This window comes from Gigantopelta aegis, chromosome 1 (genome assembly GCF_016097555.1).
Source record: "Gigantopelta aegis isolate Gae_Host chromosome 1, Gae_host_genome, whole genome shotgun sequence".
NCBI lineage: Eukaryota > Metazoa > Mollusca > Gastropoda > Neomphalida > Peltospiridae > Gigantopelta > Gigantopelta aegis.
The window spans coordinates 15,173,380-15,193,015 of record NC_054699.1 but is presented as its reverse complement, the minus strand read 5'-3'; the positions used below and the strand labels follow the sequence as shown (position 1 = coordinate 15,193,015).

The window sequence follows — 19,636 nt, the reverse complement described above, 5'->3', positions numbered from 1 at the left end:
TAAACATTTTCAAACAAGGGGCGGGATGTAGCTCAGTGGTAAATCGCTTGCTTGATGCACGGTCGGCCTGGGATTGATCTCTGTCAGTGGACCAATTAGGCTATTTCTCGCTCCAACCAGTGCACCACGACTGGTATATCAAAGGCCATGGTATGTGCTATCCTGTCTGTGGGATGGTGCATATAAAAGATCCCTTAGTACTAATGGAAAAATGTAGCGGGTTTCTTTTCTTAGACGACATGTATATGTAAAAATTACCATTTGTTTGACATCCAATGGTCAATGATTAATAAATCAATGTACATCAATCTGAACATATTTACTCCAACAATATTCTTTATGTCTTATATATATTTAATTTATATATTTATGTTCAACATTATCTGTAAGATAGTGATTCAGGGCCCCATCTTTGACGCTATCGACATTTCTGGGCCAATAAAATTTTAAAATAAAAAATAAAAAAATCAATAAAAAAAAACAATGTGCTCCGGTGGTGTCGCTAAACAAAACAAACTTTACTTTTCAAACAAAAATTCCTAATTACTATTGACAAAAGCCTTTTAAAAAATCTACATTTCATTGATATTCCTTTTAGTACAATTGTAAAATTATCACTTGATATAAAATCGGTCAGCTTCTTACAAACCTTTCATAAAGTTTCAAGACTACATGTTTATAAATTTCATAGACCACCTTATAGTGTACATTGGTGTTCAAACCTGAATGAAACTATAATCTTTCATTGACGTAGAGAAGTTACCACAATACCGGTATTGATTAACTACATATATGTTTCTATGCCTTTAAAGAGTGGCTGAACTTCCAAAATTAAATGTAGTTGCAATGGAAGGATGGCTTAACTTGAAACACAAATCTGTATTTAAATATAACACTTTTTAAATGCACATTAATTTTTAAGTATTGTTTAAGTAAAGCTATGGCTTTTAGAATTTTTATAAAATCCACTAGCCATGGTATCAATGATTTTAAACATTTACTAGCCACGATTAAAAATTCACTAGCCCTACTTCTCTTTAAGTTGATAAAATTTTACTAAATAATAGTAATAATCAGATTTGTCAGCTGAGGCATTAGTCTGATCTTTTATTCTATACTAAAAATATCCATTTATATCTCCATCCATCTTTATATATTATACTGCTGAACAACTCTTATGTATTTTTCTTTTTTTTTAAACAAAAGGAAAATACAAAGATTTACTAATAATTTGATATTTGAGTTAAAATGTTTGTTAATCCTTAGTGATTATGTGGACTCCGTCGATTTTAATGATTAAAACAAGATTTATGCACAACTGTGTTTAAAGTTTAAAAAAATATTTATTTGATTTAAAAATAAAACAAAACAAAACACACACACCCCTAAAAAAAAAAAAATTAATTTGAATTATCAAAATGGAGTTTAAAAGCATTTTAATTTAAAAAATCTTATTTTCTTCGTTATGCTTTTCATGGTGTAACAGAAAAGTTAGGGATCAGTCAATCATTAATTTTAAACTGCTATTTTTGATGTAAATTACTATTTTAATCAAGACTTTAATTTGGATAATTACATGTAATGACAATACTGATGAAGAAGGTTTTTTTTACATGTGCTAAAATCAGCTAAAACATCTTAAATTTTGTAAACAGGTGGAATCAGTCATTTCAGTGATTAAAATTACCCTTGATTAATTTATTTTATTACAAAGGTGATTTAAATCAGTGATTTTTATTTTTTTTAAATCATTTGATTTAAATTGTGATTTAAATAGGTGATTTCAAGCAACATGATTTAAATCGGCCAACTGTGGTTTAAATTGGTAAACTTAAGGGTTAACAGATGCATAAATCATGGGACCTTGGAGAATGTCCCATTGAGATGGAATTCCAGTTTTGTGACGGTCGGATTGGAGGGGTTTCACTGTATGAATTATATTTAGTTATTTTAATTTTAATTGTTGAATGTAACATTTGTTACATTTCACTGTGTAAGCAATTGACCAATTTAAATGTGTGTAACCAATGTTTCTGTAAGAAAGAAATTTTTGGGTATGGCACTAGGGAATTGAATACAACCACAGTCAACAGGAGGTATAGCTCCAGAAAGGAAATGGTTTAAGGTTAGGGTTAAGAAAATCATACAGTAATGATAAGAGTAATTAATTTTATCAAAAGGTTAACTTGAAGAAAAAAAATCTGCAAAAAAATCTGGCAATGGCACCATACCCATTTTACATCTGGTAGAAACCGTGGTAACCAATGCACAAACAGAATGATGGTATCCATGAAATGTTATGTCCTCCTCGATCTGCTTCCTATGTTCCAATCTATAGGTCTCATCTTTTAATATTATTCTAATGTGTGGTATGGATCATACTCAGTCTGGTACATGCCTTTGTTTTAATTTAGCCATTTTCTTTTAGCAGATGTTTCATCATCCTGTATGCAAATTGGACTGAAACATAAACAGTGGCAAAATCTGACAGTGACTGGTTCTCGCAGTGTGAATTTGGGCACAGTAAACAAACACTATTGCAGTAAGTATACTATTTCATTTAGTTAACATCAGCTTTCTTGTATACCTGGGATCAAAATTCATAATAGACTTTAGCTAGCTTCTAAAAGATGAAAAGTTTCATGCTATACAATCACCTCTTAAATCTTTTGAGACAATTATTGTGGGTTTGATTTTTAATTTTTAAAAATGGCAGATCTTGTCATATAAAAATGGCTGTCCTAGCACAAAATGTCAGCACACCTCCAGTAATGCTGCTTATCAATGGTGTAGATAATACTTTTACCATTGGAACAATAAAATGTTAGTCAGATATAAAATTATACAGTTAAATTTTTAAGTAACATTTTATACATAAGCTCTCCCCACCCCCCCCCCCCCCCCCCCCAAAAAAAAGTCACTCTCTGGTCAGACAAAAGTTCCAGAATTGATGCTGCGATGTGACTTTATTTTAGGAACTTCGTCTTTGTAACATTGGTATCTCATTTTCAAGATTCAAATCTCCTAGTTGGCCTATTAAAAGAGAATAATTGGGATCTTAGTAGATGGTGAAGTCTGGTAGTTAATTACCATGGATGTATGTATTTAATCCAAACACTTAATTTGACCATTACATGTCAGTTTCAAACTGAATGCACTATTTTTAGGGCCTCTACGAAATGGCAACCTTCACGGAAAGTGGCCATTTTACCCTATCATTTCATTTCAGTCCAGTCCATTCCATTCCGGATTTTGTCATCAACCCTTGTTTCTTCAACACTATCGATACAATGACTCTTTTTTTTTAATTCATCATTCACAATTCACCAAATTGAAAACATGTCTCTGATCATTTTTATTTCAAAATTTCCTAGGGAGCATGCCCCTAAATTCCCTTACATATCTCGCTCCCTTTGGAAGTGTGTCTCATTTGCCCTGGACAAGCTGAAGTTGCACCCATTGACCTTACAAAATCCTGGATCAACCCTTGGTTACTATCATAGTACTTTTATACTAAATGATTCTGTTTTCTCACTTTCAGAAGCTGAAAGTCCTGAATTTACTAACCTCAAACGTAAGTTTCTTGGTTTTTCTCAAATTTAATATTGTTAATCTCTTGTTTTCCAAATGTCTCCTCTTTTTACAAATATTATATTCGGTATTTGTGGCAACTATTAGTTGGTCACTGTGACTTCGTATTTTGGCAATATTAACATACAAACTTACCATTTTGCCTCAAATGAATGTTAAATTGGTATTCCATTAACCACTAATTGTGACATTTTCCTTGCCTTTTAAAAAAAATATAACTTGATTATCATTTCACTTATGTGAAAGCAAATAAGTTCAGCCATTACATTTTATTTAAATTAGGAATTATGATAAATGTTTGAACAGACAAAAAGGAGTCTTATTTGGTTATGTTTGAAAGTGATCAATAGTCAGTATTTCCAGTCAGTGCCCCATGTCTGTTATTTCAAAGGCCAAAGTATGTGCCATCCTGTGGGAAAGGGCATATAAAATATTCAGGGGTTGCGCAGACAGTACGGCGGGTACAGTCATCCATGGCTGTACCATTTTTCAAAGACGTATGGTGGCCGTACCACTTTTTTTTTTGTGGGTTATATTTGTTGTATGTGTGAAAATGTCCTACACAGGTGAATTTAAAAGGAGTGTGGCAGCCTCGAGCCGTATCACTATTTTTTACATTGTGCTACCCCTGATATCCCTTGCTGGTGATGATAATGGAAAAATGTAGTAGGTTTCCTCGAAAACTAGTCACAAATTACCAAATGTTTGGCATCCAATAGCCAATACTTCAATAAATTAATGTAGTGTTCTTATGTACAACAAAGTTTTAGCTTTGAGTCATAATTTTATGTTTGTTGATTACAGAGTTAAACTAATGAGTAGGATCATTATTAATGCTGGTGAACTTTTTTCTTATAGATCTGTCATTTCATGATTTGAAATGCTTTAAACCCAAAGACTATGTTCAGACTAAAACATGCCAGGAGACTGAAAAAAAGCTGTGTGACTCTGGCATTGTGTCTTTGATTGGAAGTCCAGGATCTGGAAAGACGACTCTTGGGAAGATTTGTATGAAACACCTGTGTGAACAAGAGAACAGGCAGCCATTAATCCTAACAGAGCCTTCAGAAGTTGGCCATATTCCAGTTCCTAAAGATTTGGGGAAAATAAAACGCGAAGATACTTATATTGTTTTCATTGATGACATGTTTGGAAAGACCAATCTTGTTACTACTGATAAATATTCATGGGAAAAGAAATTTGAGAAAATTAGGTCACTAGTGACTTGTGGATTAATCAAGGTAATAATTACGATGAGAACCCAGATATTTTCTCAGTGTAAAGAAAGCTTGTCAGTGAGGAACTTTCTTGCTTTTTTAAACTTCACTCATATTTCTCTATCTGATGAGGAAAAACTTAATATTCTTGAGCACTATCTTAATAAACAGAAGGAAATTAAAATGGACGAAGAAGACAAGATCATGGCTGTTGGGCAGACATTTGACGAGTTGGGATTTCCTCAGTGTTGTAGTTTTTATATATCATGTCCAAAAGCGCAAAAACGAGGTGTGGAATTTTTCAAAAGGCCTATAGAATACCTCAAGTCGCAGCTTGATCAAGTGAAGTCGGACAATCCACTCCAGTATCTTGTTTTGTTATTGGTTATGTTCAAGCAGGGAATCTTGAGGACCGAATGTTTGAATCCATTTAAAGAAGACTTGGATACAACAAAACTAATTCAGAAGTTGAAACATGTATGCAGAACTAATGGAGAGTTGTCAAATGAAGAAATTAAGCAATCAGCTAACTCGCTATGTGGCGTGTATCTCGATAATAGTGATTCACTTAAAGAATATTCATTCATTCACCAGTCAGTATTTGACACACTTTTTCTTCACTTTTCCACAGAGTATTTTGAAGAAGGAATTATGATATGCCCAGCTCCAGTGTTGGTGGACTATGTCACTACACATGGTGTGTCAAACGATGATACTATTAAACTGATGGTAGAAACATCAAAGTATTCTGTCCTTGCTCAAAGGTTTACAGACCTGTTAAAATGTGCAGCAACTGCCCGATCCATACTTTCACATCCATCATTCAACGATGAACAGTTTGTGGACTATCTAATCACAGAGTTATTGCATTCTGTAGTATTGGAGGAAATTGTGTTCCTGAACCTTTCTACTGAAGAGGAAAGAGAGGTGACGCTGTTTGATGAGGCATTGATTCATAAATACTGGAATTTATATGATCCAGACATATTCCTGAACCTCTCTACTGAAGAGGAAAGAAAGGTGAAACAGCTTAATCAGTTGCGTATACATGAATATTGGCGTGTATTTGACAATTGCTCTTTCCAAAGTTCTCTACTTAGCGTTTACCCATACACTGTTACCTCATCATCAACAGCAGCTGTAGCTGTTATTAATGACTCACAAAAGTTATCAAAGTATTTGGCAACCAATCTTGTTAAACTTGATTGCAGTATTTCTGAAAATCCAGAGGACCTTATGAAAGCTGCATGTCTGAAGGGCAATGCTGAAGTAGTTGACATTTTACTAAAAGGTGGCGTGGTACCTACACATGATTCATTTACTGCAGCTGCTGTGTCAGACACAGATGATGAGTCAATCCTCATCAATCTGTTCAACAACGATCATGACCTATATGTCTGTTTCTTAGGAAACTTGCTGTTTCTAGCTCTTAGGGTAGGAAATGAACAAATATCAAATCTCTTGATTGATAAAATCAGTGGAATGGAGAACAGTGCCCAAATCCTTGATGAAGCTGTCAGACAGCTACTTTTTGGTTCGTTTGATAAATTTGTTAACAGACGTTTGTCAGCAGAAGCTGTAGCCAGGCTCTTTAAAAAGTTATCTATGTATACAAAATTATGCACATCTAATGCTGCCCTTATATTTGCATTACAGTATGACAATGCCAGTATTTTAAAAGAAATTGTTAACATTGATCCAGGTTTACTGAATACAGTAAGTGTAGATAAAAGTCTCTTACATCATGTTGTCAGAGGTGGATGTTTGGAATCCCTGAATATCTTGTTAGATCATGGGTGTGATATTAACGCTGTTGATAAAAGAAAACAAACTGCACTGCATGTAGCAGCAAAGTGGAAATTAGAAATGGTAAGTTACCTTGTGGAAAATGGAGCACAAATTAACCTGCAAAGTATAAGTGGATTCACTGCACTTGATTTTGCTGTACAGAAGGGATCATGTGAAACAGTAAGTTATCTTGTTAAAGAAGGTGCTCAAGTAAATAAACAAAATAAAGATGGAGACACTGCACTTCATTTTGCTGCAGACATCGGATTAATGGAAATTGTAAGTTATCTTGTTAAAGAAGGTGCTCAAGTAAATACACAAAATATAGATGGATACACTGCACTTCATATTGCTGCACAAAACGGATCAATGGAAATTGTAAGTTATCTTGTTAAAGAAGGTGCTCAAGTAAATACACAAACTATAGATGGAGACACTGCACTTCATTTTGCTGCACAAAACGGATCAATGGAAATTGTAAGTTATCTTGTTAAAGAAGGTGCTCAAGTAAATACACAAAATATAGATGGAGACACTGCACTTCATTTTGCTGCACAAAACGGATCAATGGAAATTGTAAGTTACCTTGTTAAAGAAGGTGCTCAAATAAATAAACAAAATGAATACGGAATCACTGCACTTCATTTTGCTGCACAAAACGGATCAATGGAAATTGTAAGTTACCTTGTTAAAGAAGGTGCTCAAATAAATAAACAAAATGAATACGGAATCACTGCACTTCATTGTGCTGCACAAAATGGATCAATGGAAATTGTAAGCCACCTTGTTCAAGAAGGTGCTCAAATAAATAAACAATATAAAGACAGAGATACTGCACTTCACTGTTCTGCACAAAAGGGATCAATGGAAATTGTAAGCCACCTTGTAGGACAAGGAGCACATGTACATTCAGTAGACAAACATAAGAGAACCCCACTCCACTTTGCTGCAGGAAACATGTTCTTAAACATTTTATGTTACCTTGTTAAAAGTAAAGCACAAGTAAACCAACAGGATATAAATGGGTACACTGCACTTCACTTAGCTGCACAAAACTGTGGGTCAGTGAAGATGATGAGATATTTGCTAGAGGAAGGAGCAAACGTAAACAAACAAACCAGAAGATTGACAACTGCTCTTCACATTGCTGTACAATGCGGGTCTGTAGATAGTGTAAGCTGCCTTGTAGAATACGGAGCAGACATAAGCACAAAAGATAAAAAAGGGAAAACTCCACTCCACTTTGCTGCAAAATATAACTTAGAAACCGTACGTTTCTTAATTGGCAAAGAAGCACAAGTAAACCTGCAAGATAAACATTGGAATACTCCACTTCACATAGCTGCAGAAAGCAAAACATTAGAAATTGTAGATTACCTTATAAAAAAGGGAGCAGCTATAAACCTACAAAATAAAAGTGGGAACATTGCACTTCACTATGCTGCACAAAAAGGGTCTTTAGAAATTGTAAAGTACCTTGTAGAGAACAAAGCTCAAGTAAACATTAAAAATCGATGGGGGAAAACACCACTCCACCTAGCTGCTAGACACACATTAGAAATGGCAAGCTATCTTGTTAAAAAAGGAGCCATAGTAAACATACAAACTAAAAGTGGGAACACACCACTTCACAGTGCTGTAAATTACATGTCATTAGAAATGGTAAGATATCTAGTAAAAAAAGAAGCACAAATAAATATACAAAATCAGTGTGGAAAGAGTCCAGTTGACAATGCTGCACAAGACGGTTCATTGAAAATTGTCTGTTACTTTGTAGAAAAGAGAGCACTTACTGAAACAGAAAAATACACATCATTGATTGATGCATGTTTATCTGGAGAGATTGAAGTTGTGGAATTATTACTAGAAAAGGGTGCAGATCCTAATTATGGTAGTATCACAGCAATGCACATTGCAGCAGGCCTTCACTCAACAGACATCCTACAGGTACTTCTAGACAAAGGTGGGGATATGAATGCTCTCACAAACTCTGGTAATACTCCACTCCATGTTGCAATGCGGTATGATTTAAAATGTAAATGTTCATTTCCTGGTATTAAACAAATGTGTATTGATTATTTGTTATGCGATGATCCACATTGCAAACCAGAGAAACAAACTGAGATTGTATATGACAGACGATTATATTTGTACAATTTTGAAGATGGAGCAGAATATACATGTAATACATACAGCAAATACAGTGTATATGAAAACCTAGATCCAGAGCCAGAGCCAGAGCCAGAGCCAGAATGCCACTTCTATGGTGATGACGACGACATATATGATTTCCCTGCTTATGACCTACCGAAAAAGAATGATGTACTCATTGTACATAATACGGGAGATTGGTTACTTGAGAACGGCTGTCATATTGATGCTCAAAACAAGGCAGGGCAGACAGCGTTGCATGTGTGTGTGGTGTATTGTCAGCTTGAAAACCTCAAGTTTCTGTTAAAGAGGGGTGCTGATGTCTCACTTGTAGACAATGATGGTAACTCTGTGCTGCATTATGCTGTGGATAGGTTACATGTTGAGGCTGTGGAGACATTGATAGAGTCAGGCGCTGTGGACATTAAAAACAATGATGGAGTCACTGCTTCTGATCTCCTTGATAGGAAAGTGGAATGCTTGGATGAAGCCAAATGTTTCAAAATAATTTCTCTGTTGACGAAGCAGTTTGGCTCTTGTGTGTAGAGATGTTAAATTGACCCGTATGACAAATTTAAGTCTTTGTCATTTAAAACTGTAATCACTGAGGAACTTAGTTGTTAGCACATGGTTCCGTGTGATAAAACTAAATGTCATGCTTGTGCATTATGACATTACTGCGCATGTATTGAAACTGTAATTCTAGAATATATCGGATGATTCATAAAAACCCCACAAAAAAACAACCCATTCCACTTTGAAGTTGAATACCAGCAGATGTACATATAATTGAACATTAAATATTTGCACAGAACTAGAGTGTTATGTTGTCCATTTGAATTACAAAACAGTTATCCATTATCAAAGCCCTATCTCTGCACAATCCAGAGTGAAATGGGTATTTGGCAAAATAGTGGTTGCTTCTAAGAATCTCTTGTCTAGAGGACAGCCACTACTGAGGAGATCCTTTACTGGAGAATTCATCCTTGCACACCCATAAAGAGGACTGCCACTCCCAGATTAGTTTCTTAAATCAAAACTGGCACATACGGTTACAATTTTCCTGTGAATTGCTGACGTTTAACACGGTGCATAATACAAAATGTAATGTCCAAGAATTCCATATACCATTTAGAAGTTGCCCAATATCTACTGAATGTATTAAAACGATAATCGATGGATAGCTTTTTCAGTGATATAGCATTTTTGACATTAAATGTTGTATCATGCACCACTGTAAAATTGAACGATGTATTAAAATGAAATTGTAACCACAGTGATCATGTAATAAATGTTTTGTAGAAATTTAAGTGTTGTATATACATAATTTTATGAATCGCCTGTGTACTGTGAAACAACTTGGTAACACTTCCAGAATGTATAGTTGTAGTTAAAGACAGTTAATTTTGATCATTCTATAATATATTATCGTCTATAGGGAAACTAAAGCTCCACAGTTTTACAGTGTATGCGTGTACACTTGTGGCAATTGTCAAATGTATTACTATTCATAGTAAAATGAATTTCATGAGTTTTAAAAATTATTGGTTGTACACGAAAATGTCTATGAAAACTTTTGAATGTATTACAAATTATGACTATACTTTTGTGTTTTACTATGCATGAGTGCGTCTGAAGGTGAGGATCACACCATGGTGGGTTCCACTCTGCAATCAGTCACTATGATGGATCTCGATTACTGCGTGGACTTCACTTCAGGCTCTTGGGATACATGGAATTCATTTATTATAAGGGGAGGGACATAGTCCAGTGGTAAAGCGTTCGCTTAATGCGTGGTCCGTCTGGGATCGATCCTCGTCGGTGGACCCATTAGGCTATTTCTAGTTCCAGCCAGTGCACCACGACTGGTATATCAAAGGCCGTGGTATGTGTTATCCTGTCTCTGGGATGGTGCATATAAGAGAGCCCTTGCTGTTAATCTGAAAGAGTAGTCCATGAAGTGGCGACAGCGGGTTACCTCTCTCAATATCTGTGTGATCCTTAACCATATGTCCGATGCCATATAACCGTAAATAAAATGTGTCATTAAATAAAACATTTCCTTCCTTCATTTATTATAAAGAAGGGCCCTTTTTCTCAGTGTGAACATTGTCAGTGTACACGGACAGTGTGCCACATTATGGTGGAATGTAATCTGAAGCCAATGAGGAATGATATATTTGGCAACATAAATGTTTTGAAATCTTTTAAATTCCACCCAGAATTAATTTTAAAGTTTGGAAAACACTTCGATATCTATACAGTTTTAAAATGTACTTACCTATATATATATATATATATATAGATATAGATATAGATATATATAATATATATATATTGTATTGTATTGTACTTTTCCACACAGGTCTTTTCACTGTAGTTTTATATAATTATATAAATTGTATTCTTAATGTAAATAACATTTTCTTTTCTAACATCCAATAGCCGATATGTATATTTTCTTTTGTGTGTGCTGGGGTGTCGTTAAACATTCATTCATTTATGCATTTACCATAGTTTGACACCCAATAGCCAATGTATTTTTCATGCTGGGGTGTCATTAAACATTCATTCATTCATACTATGCATACTGATATTGAAACACTACATTGTATTACTTGCTAGTGGCATTTATTTGTGACATTTATTGGGTTTGTTCCCATCCCAACCCATGGCTCACATTTAGTCCAAAAGAAACACAGGAAGAAACATTGGTCTACTTTTTATAAACAATGAATGAAACACTATACAAATTAAACCCAGAGATGTGTACGATATTTTCTGGAGTAGAAAAAAAAGTGAGATTGTCAGGCGGACAACTGCCCCCAACCCTGCCCCCTGGAGGGTACGGCCCTTTATTGGTGTGTACATGTATGTGTGTGTGTGTATATATGGTCTGAAATATGATGTAGTTATGGTTGTACACCCGTAAGAATATATTTTCTGTTACAGATGATGATGTGCATAGTATTGGTGTAAATATAAGTTTTTCTGTTAAGAGATGATTAAGCAGGTGGTAACGATTGTCTGTGTGTGTGTGTGTGTGTGTGTCTCTCTCTCTCTCTCTCTCTCTCTCTCTCTCTATATATATATATATATATATATATATATATATAAGAAACCTTACATTCATAAAATTTAAATAATGTGATAAATATTGTTGACAATCGAAAAGAACCGATTTAGAAACCACCTTACAAACACTTTACATATATCACGAAGTGCATTGTGACGGATGTTGAACTTTGTGATACTTTCATACTCCGCTGTACCGTTAGTTGTTTTTTTATAATACAATTTCAAGTCTTTGTAAAGTTTCTTTTGGAATTCTGTATATTATCTGTTACATATGATGATGTAGATGGTAAGGATTGTACACACGTAATAATATATTTTCTGTCAGGTATGATGTAGATGGTAGTGATTGTACACCCATATGTATATATGTTCTGTTAAATATGATGTAGTTACGGTTGTACACCCGTAAGAATATATTTTCTGTTAGATATGATGTATATCTAAGATGGTAGTGATTGTACACCCATACGTGTATATGTTCTGTTAAATATTATAATGTAAATGGTGAGGGTTGTACAGCCGAACAAACATATTTTCTGTCAGATATGAAGTCGATGGTAGTGATTGTACACCTATACGTATATATTTTCTGTTATGTATGGTGATGTAGATGGTAAGGGTTGTACAGCTGTAAGAATATATTTTCTGCCAGATGTGATGTAGATAGCAGTGATTGTACACTCATATGTATATATGTTCTGTGAACTATGATGTAGTTAAGGTTGTACATGCGTAAGACTATATTTTCTGTTACAGATGCTGATGTACATGGTAGTGGTTGTACACGTAAAATTATATATACAAACACACACAAATACACACACACACACACACACTTTTATTATTATTACATGAGCTTGCGTGTGGTACGAAACGAGAGGTGGATACAAAATATATCGAGAAACAGCAGGTTGTGCAAACTATACAGCATTGTTTCCTATTAATTATCTTGAACTTGAAATAATAAGACAGAAACATTTTTAGAGCTATGAAAAATGCTACTGTATTATCAACTGCCCTGCTGCCCATATTGTAACGACAGCACAGCTCTGTTGGGACATGGATATAGCAAAAAATAGTTTGTTGGGTAAACACGTATACATAAAATACTAAACGAGCTTGCCTGTCATACCATTTTTATGAAATGAGTGAACAGTTTTGGTATCAGGCGAGCGAAAGCAAGTCAAATACCAACACTGTTAACGAGTTTCTTAAAAATTATATGACAGACAAGCTAGTTTAGTATTCTGTTTATTACAAACCAACTGCAAATAAGCCACAAATCGAAGTAAGCAGATGTCGAAATCTACTACACGCTGTTTTTCTACGAATTGGGTGAGCAAGTGACCTACGTCACGCCAGTATTACACTGGTTAGATATTGAGTGATTGTTATGACATGAACAATATCGTACACTGGTGTGTAATAATAAATAATATGTGGCAAGTCGTTATAACTATAACTCATAACTATAAATTATTTTATTTTGTTTGTATATATTTAGTCATTCATTATTCTTATCATTAGCTTTATTATTGCTGAGTCACCAGACTGTGTTTATATGTATATAATAATTATATGTATACGTCATATGTAAGTTAGTGATAAAGCGCTTACCTGATACGCAGTCGGTCTAGGATCAATCCCCGTCAGTGGGCTATTTTTGGTTCCAGCCAGTGCACCACGACTGGTATATCGAAGGCTGTTGTATGTACTGTCCAGTCTTTGGGATGGTGTATATAAAAGATCCCAACATTACCAAATGTTTCACATCCAGTAGCCGAGCATTAATAAATAATTGTGTTCTAGTGGTGTCGTTAAACAAAACAAACTTTATATATTTTGTAAGACGTGACCAAATATATGGTAGGTGTTGTATACCTATACTTACAAACAATATAAATTATAATTTAATAATGTAAATAATTCGAACTATGCAGCGTGGTCGTTAAACAATTCATATAAAGGTCTGGGTACACTGTTAAGGATTCCACAACGGCCCAAAATGTTTGGTCACATTCCGATCATTCTCAGCATGTAAACTGGTCTAGACACCAATGGCGAATATTGGTTAAAGAGAGCTCAAACTATTCGGATTTTAGGTAATTGTTCGTATTTCACATGTCATGATGTTATGTTCCATCCGATTTACAGTACACATATTACGAACATTTAAAATATGAACGAAGTTAGGTTTGCTTTTTTCAATTTCCGTATTTGTACCATTTAATAAGTCACTAAAATTAGTATTAGCTTTGTTTAATCTTTAAAATGCAATTATGATAGCAATGTTTGGTGTATTCTGTAGAATGTAGTGGTTGTTTATAAACAGCATGTCAAAAATCAATTCAGTGGTTTTGTCCACTACCTTGTGTCTGGTTTTGTCATAAGATATAGTAAAGAAATGTTCAGGTTAGTTTTTCTGTGTATTCATTTAAAATAAAATATTGAATGTTTTCTTGTTTGAGTGGGTTTTTTTTTTCTTTCTTTCTTTTTTTTTAATAGTTGATGCTTTTAGCAACCTTTCTCCTGTGCTTATTTGTGAAAGCGGATTTAACTCTTTGACACCGCATTCAGCCATATTATAAACCATGTACAAAATGTTTTTAAAATCAGTAGCACTGGAAAACTTAGATATATGACAGATAATTTTAAAATAATTCTGAAAATGTAACAAAAATAAAAAGGAGCAACTTCAAACATGTAAACAACCGACTCTAATATCAGAATAACATAATACAATAACCAGTGCAATATGATTAATCTGTATTCCTTGATATTAAAGGTTCTATATCACAGTTACAAATGACAAATTTCGTTACTTATAGATTTAACTGCAAACGAATCGATCCCATACACAATCTTTGTATATACAAGTCAAGAATATCAAAATTATAATATGCTTATACCGTGTAAAGAGACTAAATTCCTGTTTTTTCAAATTGTAAAAAAATCTTAGGAAATCGGTGAATCCATAAACTCTGATAAATTGACTGGATTTGACCGTCAGAGATAGAGGAGTTGCTCAAAGACAGCAAATTTGTCGGCAACATTCGCCTGGCATTTTCCAGAATATATTTTTGTATACTTATGAATACACACCAGCCATAATGTTTCCAAATTATTGGATCAAATAAAATAATTATTTATAATGAACAACTGTACGATGCATTCTGTCCCGGACCACTCCTGCTGGCTATCCAGAGGATGGGCCCGTGACAGACATGCTTGAAACCCTAGTGGTATAGGAGCATGTAAATAAATATTGGATTGTACGATGCAATCAATAATTTGTTACCATAACAATCGCAAATAATAGCAAACAACGAATATTAATAAAACAAAATTTATTATTTTGCAATGTACTATTTTCAATTTACTATGTAGGACTTGTAGGCCTATTTAAAAAAAATAATAATAATAAAAGAAGCTGAAATGGTTCAATGATTATTTTGGTAGTGAGCTTACGTCAGCTCTAGAAAGATTCGGAGAATCCTTTCCCAGAACATTTTGAAGACTAGAATTGCAATTTCTTGCATGCTACAAATAAAATCTACCATGTCAAGAATGGAAAATATCGTTTGTTCAGGCCGATAGGAATGATATCTGGAGGGGGGGACACAACCTCTGGTTGGGGTGGGGTGGGGTGGGTTTACAGCCATATTTGTAACTTTACATAGAGTAGGTAAAATCAACCCATACATTTCCGTCCTTGAGTTCCTTTGAGCTTGTAATATATCGGGATTTTTTTCTAAGACTAAATAAGGATTATCCAATATTTGATATTCGATAGGGAATTGTTAATGTAGTTTTTTCTTATGAATGTTAAATGAATTAACAGAATGAACAGAAGTCGCAAGTTGATGATTTAGGTTCTAGTATTTTATTTTCCAACATTAAACAATATTAATAAGTTAACAACATGGTGATACAGATAACACACACACACACACACACACACATATATATATATATATATATACTCGGCTAAAATGATTACGTCTTAATGTTCCTTGGGAATTTATTTCCCGTCAATAGCATTTCCCTAGGTAACACACTCCGAACTATGCCTTCGATGAGGAAAGACGTGTCGCTCTGTTCTCTCGAGTTGCCCCCCTCCCCCCCCCCCCCCCCCCCACCTGGGGGTACTTATTGCAAGCTACGGCTCTTTGTTAGAGTACCGCATCGCTTACATTGGCTCACGGGCAACCGTGACTTTGGTGTATGGCGACGCGGTAACGAACACGACGAAGAGGAAGGGAAGAGGAAGAGGAAACCTGCACCAGGGACGGCTCAGGGGGGACCTAAACTGGCGGCTCAACCGCCAGCGGCGGTCCTGTCTGCGTCGCCGCCCCCACCCCCGGGACCCGATCAACCAGTGCCAGCCGACGCAGATACCTCTGAACAGACTGAGCCAGCGGACCAGTCGACGCCGCTGTTGGACACAGCTATCTGCGAAACTCCACGGCGTGCGTCTCCCGTTCCAACCCCTTCGAGGCGGTCGGCGTCGAGTCCCCCACCCCCGGGGGGCTCCGCCAAGACCCCTATGGATGGCGCTGCTGCGAAGCGGAAGGCCGTCACCCCACCGAGTAGTGACCAGCCAGCCAAGGCCCGGCCTTCCGCGACCGCCCGGGGCAGGGACGCCGCCTGGAGCCTAGCCATCTCCAAGATCAAGGGCCAGTACGCTCGATACTTGGTCGGGGACACCTCGGACACCAGCTCACTGTCGGGAGGCATTCTTGAGGGCAACTTTAAGAAGTTTCCTGACGGAGTTGAGTGTGCCATCCACGCCATGGAACTACGAGACGGGAAGTTTGGACTTGTGGTGACGTCGCGCCGAGATGATCTCTACAGACAGGGAATACTCTTCGAAGACATGGACAACTACACCATCCACAGAGTACTGAAGATCATCGCCGGTGCCCATTACGTCGAGCTAGCTAAGACCTTGCTAGCCCACCGTTGGAGGAAACTGGTGCCACAGTTCAACGCCAAGCACTTCATCTCGTCACCGTAGTCGCCAACCGTTCCAAGGGCTTAGTTGGACTTTTTTTTTTTTTTTTTTTTTGGTAAACAGTCCGACGCACTTTATTTTGGCAGCCCGTCTAAATTGCTCAAATCACTTTAAAACCCTTTCGGTCGAGCAGTCTAATTTTGTTCTTTGGACTTAAATGTTTGTCCAGACATGAGTTGTATGAATGAGCTCATTTTGGCTTTAGGTCTTTGACCTAACTACTAAATTCGTATTCCAAATTCCGCCCACCTTAAACTCACACGCCCCCCCCCCCCCCCCCGGACCGGACCATTTAGATCGGACTTTAAACTTTTAGACCTCCGTATGTCGAAATTATTCTCTTTTTTTAAATATTATTAAATAGTCCGATCCTCTCTTCTTTCTCTTATTTATTTTTGGACTGTCCATCTAAAATGCTCCAAATTATATAAATATTCGGCCGAGCAGTCAATTCTTTTTATTTTTGGCTTGTAACTTTATTTATTTTTATTTTTTTAATTCTATTAACTTTTTTACTAATAGCTATTTTCAAAATTCTGCCCATTTTCAACTCTATCCTCCCCTCATCCCGAGTCAGGCCACCGATCTTATCGGAGGTCGGACTCTGGATGGGCGTGTTCGAAACCCTAGTGGTATATGGACACGTTAAATTGTTATCTATCTATCTATCTATCTATCCTAGGTAACATACCCAGAGTAAGACCTCTTTGTGAATTGTGTTATAATTATAATAGTTAACTGCCGACGTAATAATTAATAGTTAATTGTTGGCAGACTGGGCATTAGCTGGGGGGCATCAATTATAAATCCGCCGTGTCTCGATTGTTGTGATTTAGTTTCAAACTAATTGGTCTGATTGCTAGCCCCTCGGTAACTAAAATCTAAATTATTGCATAATCGACAGGTGACACCCTAACACTTAATTGAATCATAAACTAGTGTCCAAAAGAAAGTATACACACTAAAAATATTAATAAGTTTCATCGAAATGAGAAAAATTTGATAAAACAATACTTAAACATGTCTCATGTACAAATACAACATTTCCGGGAACAAAACGCGAAACAAATTGACACTACGCAAATACTGCATTAAATGGAAAAACGACTTTGGATGATGTAGCACGAAATCCACGTGCAGACTACTGGTATAAAACAGCTTGTCCGACAGGTCACGAGCACAGCAATCAAAAGCACACCAAAGTTATACCACGATCAAGCAGTATTGAGAGGGAGAGAGCTATTGGAATGACCCAGCAAGGAGCCACAAACACCGCCATTGCAAGAACGCTCGGCTGCACACGCGTCACGGTCAGCAGACTGATGCAACGTCTACGACAAACCGGCCACACAGCAGACAGGCCTAGGAGCAGTAGACCACGAGTCACCACGCCAGGTGAGGATCGTCACATCCGGACAATTCATCTGAGGGACCACTTCATGACAGCGACGGCACTGGGACATCGGATCTGTCGACAGACAGTGTATCGCCGATTAAGAAACTTCGGTATTCGAGCACGTCGACCCTACCGCGGAGTTCACATAACACCTCAACACCGACGTAACCGACTGATATGGGCCAGGCGATATCGACGTTGGCAAGTGCGTAACTGGCGACGCGTGATGTTCACGGATGAGAGTAGGTTCTGCGTGTTCAGGAATGATGATAGGGCACGAGTATACAGACGATTAGGTGAACAAGTGGCGCCAAATTGTGTTCAACAAGTCCACCCATTTGGAGGTGGTAGCGTCATGGTTTGGGGAGGGATCTGCGGTGATCTGAAAACGAGGCTCGTTATTATTCACGGCAACCTGAATGCTCACAGATATCGGGATGAATTTTTGAAACCCGTTGTGCAGCCATTTATGCAACAACAACCACATGGCATTGTCTACCAGCACGACAATGCGAGACCTCATACGGCAAGGCTCACCATCGACTTTTTTAATAACGCCAACATCAATGTTTTAGCGTGGCCAGCATGTTCTCCAGACATGAATCCCATTGAGCACTTATGGGACTACCTGAATCGGCAAGTTATAGGACGGCCAGTGGCACCAATCACCACTCAACAACTGGAACAATGTCTCCTTCAGGAATGGCAACGCATCACGCCTAACGTCATTCGTCGTCTTATGTTATCAGTGCGTCGACGTGTTATGGCGTGTATTAATACGCATGGTGGGCATACACACTATTAATTCGACATTTGATGACATTTTGCTGGAAATTGAATGACATTTTACAGATTATGAAGACTTGTTGAACAATTATCGTACTGTGCATTTTCGCAACCTGGACCACCCCCCCCCCCCCCCCCCCCCCCCCCCCCCCGTGTTCGTGGGTCTCAGTCAGGTGCTATTTCCATGTTTGATTGATCTGACATTGTTCACACTAGATGGCAAGTCTCATCTAATGAAATATATACACATTGATTTTCTACATGCTTTTGTTTTCATTCCATGGTTTCCCAAACACAGTGTATACTTTCTTTTGGACATTAGTTTATATGAACGCTAAGAATATTTAAAGTACATTTGATTATAGTTGTAAATCTTCCACTATGATAATATAATTTAAGGGTCAAAAATTTATAACCAAATAAGTTTCAGAGTGTATTAGATTGATGATGTAAACTACACCAACATTTTTATTTATTGTTCCATATTTACAAAAAACCCACAAATAAACGTCACTGTATACAAGAAAGTCACATGACATGCTGTCAAAGTTGAAGGTTGTCAAACATGGATTTTACACATTAGAACATTCGTTTAATAATGTGTGAATCCACCCC

The 19,636-nt window shown here is 36.6% G+C and overlaps 2 protein-coding genes across 4 annotated transcripts in view; one reads left to right on the top strand and one right to left on the bottom strand.

Annotated features, from left to right (window-relative positions):
* The window catches only part of LOC121371002 (S-formylglutathione hydrolase-like), a 199,906-nt gene that overhangs the window by 62,370 nt on the left and 117,900 nt on the right, over positions 1 to 19,636 (bottom strand). The window lies entirely within an intron of this gene.
* On the top strand, positions 8,123 to 9,515 carry LOC121370996 (poly [ADP-ribose] polymerase tankyrase-2-like). Its single transcript, XM_041496587.1, has one exon. It carries the CDS (start codon positions 8,157 to 8,159, stop codon positions 9,291 to 9,293), a length of 1,137 nt encoding a protein of 378 aa, XP_041352521.1. The 5' UTR covers positions 8,123 to 8,156; the 3' UTR covers positions 9,294 to 9,515.